General features: G+C 31.5%; 1 protein-coding gene across 1 annotated transcript; it reads left to right on the forward strand.

Annotated features, from left to right (window-relative positions):
- The first annotated feature begins 416 nt into the window (after positions 1 to 416).
- Positions 417 to 1,560, forward strand: LOC125779925 (uncharacterized). The gene is made up of 4 exons (XM_049461090.1): positions 417 to 680; positions 725 to 818; positions 879 to 1,162; positions 1,453 to 1,560. Exons 2-4 carry the CDS (start codon positions 767 to 769, stop codon positions 1,537 to 1,539), a joined length of 423 nt encoding a protein of 140 aa, XP_049317047.1. The 5' UTR covers positions 417 to 680; positions 725 to 766; the 3' UTR covers positions 1,540 to 1,560.
- The last annotated feature ends 400 nt before the right edge of the window (positions 1,561 to 1,960 follow it).

Genomic DNA, 1,960 nt, shown 5'->3' on the forward strand with positions numbered 1-1,960 from the left:
TACAATGTTCATGCAATTTCACTTAGAAATTATTGGGTTGTTCACTACGTAACTTCCTTTTTTATTGTAATTTGTACATCATTGTTTATTGTGTAAAACATATATATTATAAAGACAATCACGTACATATATTATCTATTTTGATACAATACTTTTTGCCATCCTTTGGGCAGAAGATTGATTCCACGCTTATACCTGTTTTGAGAAGAATGTTCTTCTATTCCAAACATTTTCCAGATATTGGAAATCCGAAGGTGCCAAGTGCAAAGCCTATATATTCAAGCTTCAAAAGCTTTTGGATTTCCCGATGCTGCTTACTGATTCTTCAGACCCCATTCAAAACCTTGCCCTAGTAGTTCATGCCACTCACGAACAAACTAGAAAATAAAGAGCTGCAAAGAAATGTGTCCCATCCCAGATAGCATTGAGTTGATTGTATGGTGATTTACGTATCATTATTGATTGTTCTTGGTGATTGTTTTTTGATAAATTTGCCGTTTACAATAACAAAATGTACAAGTATCAAAAAACGCTCAACGAGTTGATTAAATATCAATTGTGTTGTTTCGTGATCCCGTTATGAGTATACAGTTAACCACATCAAAATATTTCTTTTTGTGACAAAATAATGCATGCATTCTCACTTCCATATAGTTCATCTCCAAAGCAACAGCTCTCTAGTGCGTGAAATAAATAAAATAAAACATAATTTTTAATCTTCTAGAAGTGGATTTTATTTCACACCACTAATTAACTGATTGACATCATGAGCTCTATAAATAATTATGGATATGAACCTAACAGCAGCCAAATAATATGTAAGTCCAAATAAAACACTTTAAATTTTCTTCATTTTTATTTAACTTTATGTTTTTCAGATCAAAATCTAGACAGCACAGACCAACAGTCTCTTAAAAATTTAATAGCGGAGTTGACGATGGAAGTGCGGGCTTTAAAGACAGAAGTGAAGGAGCTAAAGGAAGAAAACAAAATAAATTTGTTGAAGCTGACAGAGGAAGTTATTGCGGTCAAATTGGAAAACAGGGGAAAACCCTCAGAAAGTCAAAGCCCACAATTCGACCAACTACCATTTTACCATAAGAAGGATCTTGACGATTTCGAAGCACAGCTTTTACAAAAGCCAGAGTTGTTGGAGAAATTTGTATGTATAATGCTTGTTATGTCGCTTTTACCAGTTACAAATGTATAACAAAGAGTTATTTATAGAAACTATATATTAAGAAGACGGGGGGTGAAGCGTCAACCCCTTTTCTAAGAGCAGCAATCAGGCGTATTTTTTCAGACGAGTTGGCAATGTCTTTTTCGTGGAGGGGCACGGCAGATAAGCCAAGCGCGGAAAAATGTTTAGTTACAACAATAATAAAAAGTAATATTATTTTATATTGTATTAATTATTTTAACAATAACTACATTTCTTTCCTCTTTCTTTAGATATTTGTCATGAAATGTTTCAAGTGGACGAAAAAGCCGTTAGATCAACGCTACAAAAACATTTCGTTTATGCAAACGAAAGAGTAAAAAAACGCCGTCTACCTTTGTCTGAAATAAATGAATGTTTTGAGCTGTAAGGAAAAACATGTTAATGAATTAATTTAAAATATAAATAAATTTGAATTTAAAAATAAACCAAAAAATGAATATTGATTAATAAGATGACTGAAAACTGATTGGAAAAAACAATCGAAATTTATAATAAAATGACTGTAAATTGACTAAATATTGACTGAAAATTGACTAGAAATTCATTGAGAAATGACTGGAAAAAACAATCGAAATTTATAATAAAATGACTGGAAATTGACCCTGAAAATGACTCAATCAAAATCATTCAATTTTGTTCGACCATTTTCTCCCGAGGGAACAGTCAATTTACAATGAATATTGATATAGAAATTGACTGTTTTCTATCAAATTTTCTATTGAAAATGAGTGATTTTCC

Source organism: Bactrocera dorsalis, unplaced genomic scaffold (assembly GCF_023373825.1).
Source record: "Bactrocera dorsalis isolate Fly_Bdor unplaced genomic scaffold, ASM2337382v1 BdCtg007, whole genome shotgun sequence".
Lineage (NCBI taxonomy): Eukaryota > Metazoa > Arthropoda > Insecta > Diptera > Tephritidae > Bactrocera > Bactrocera dorsalis.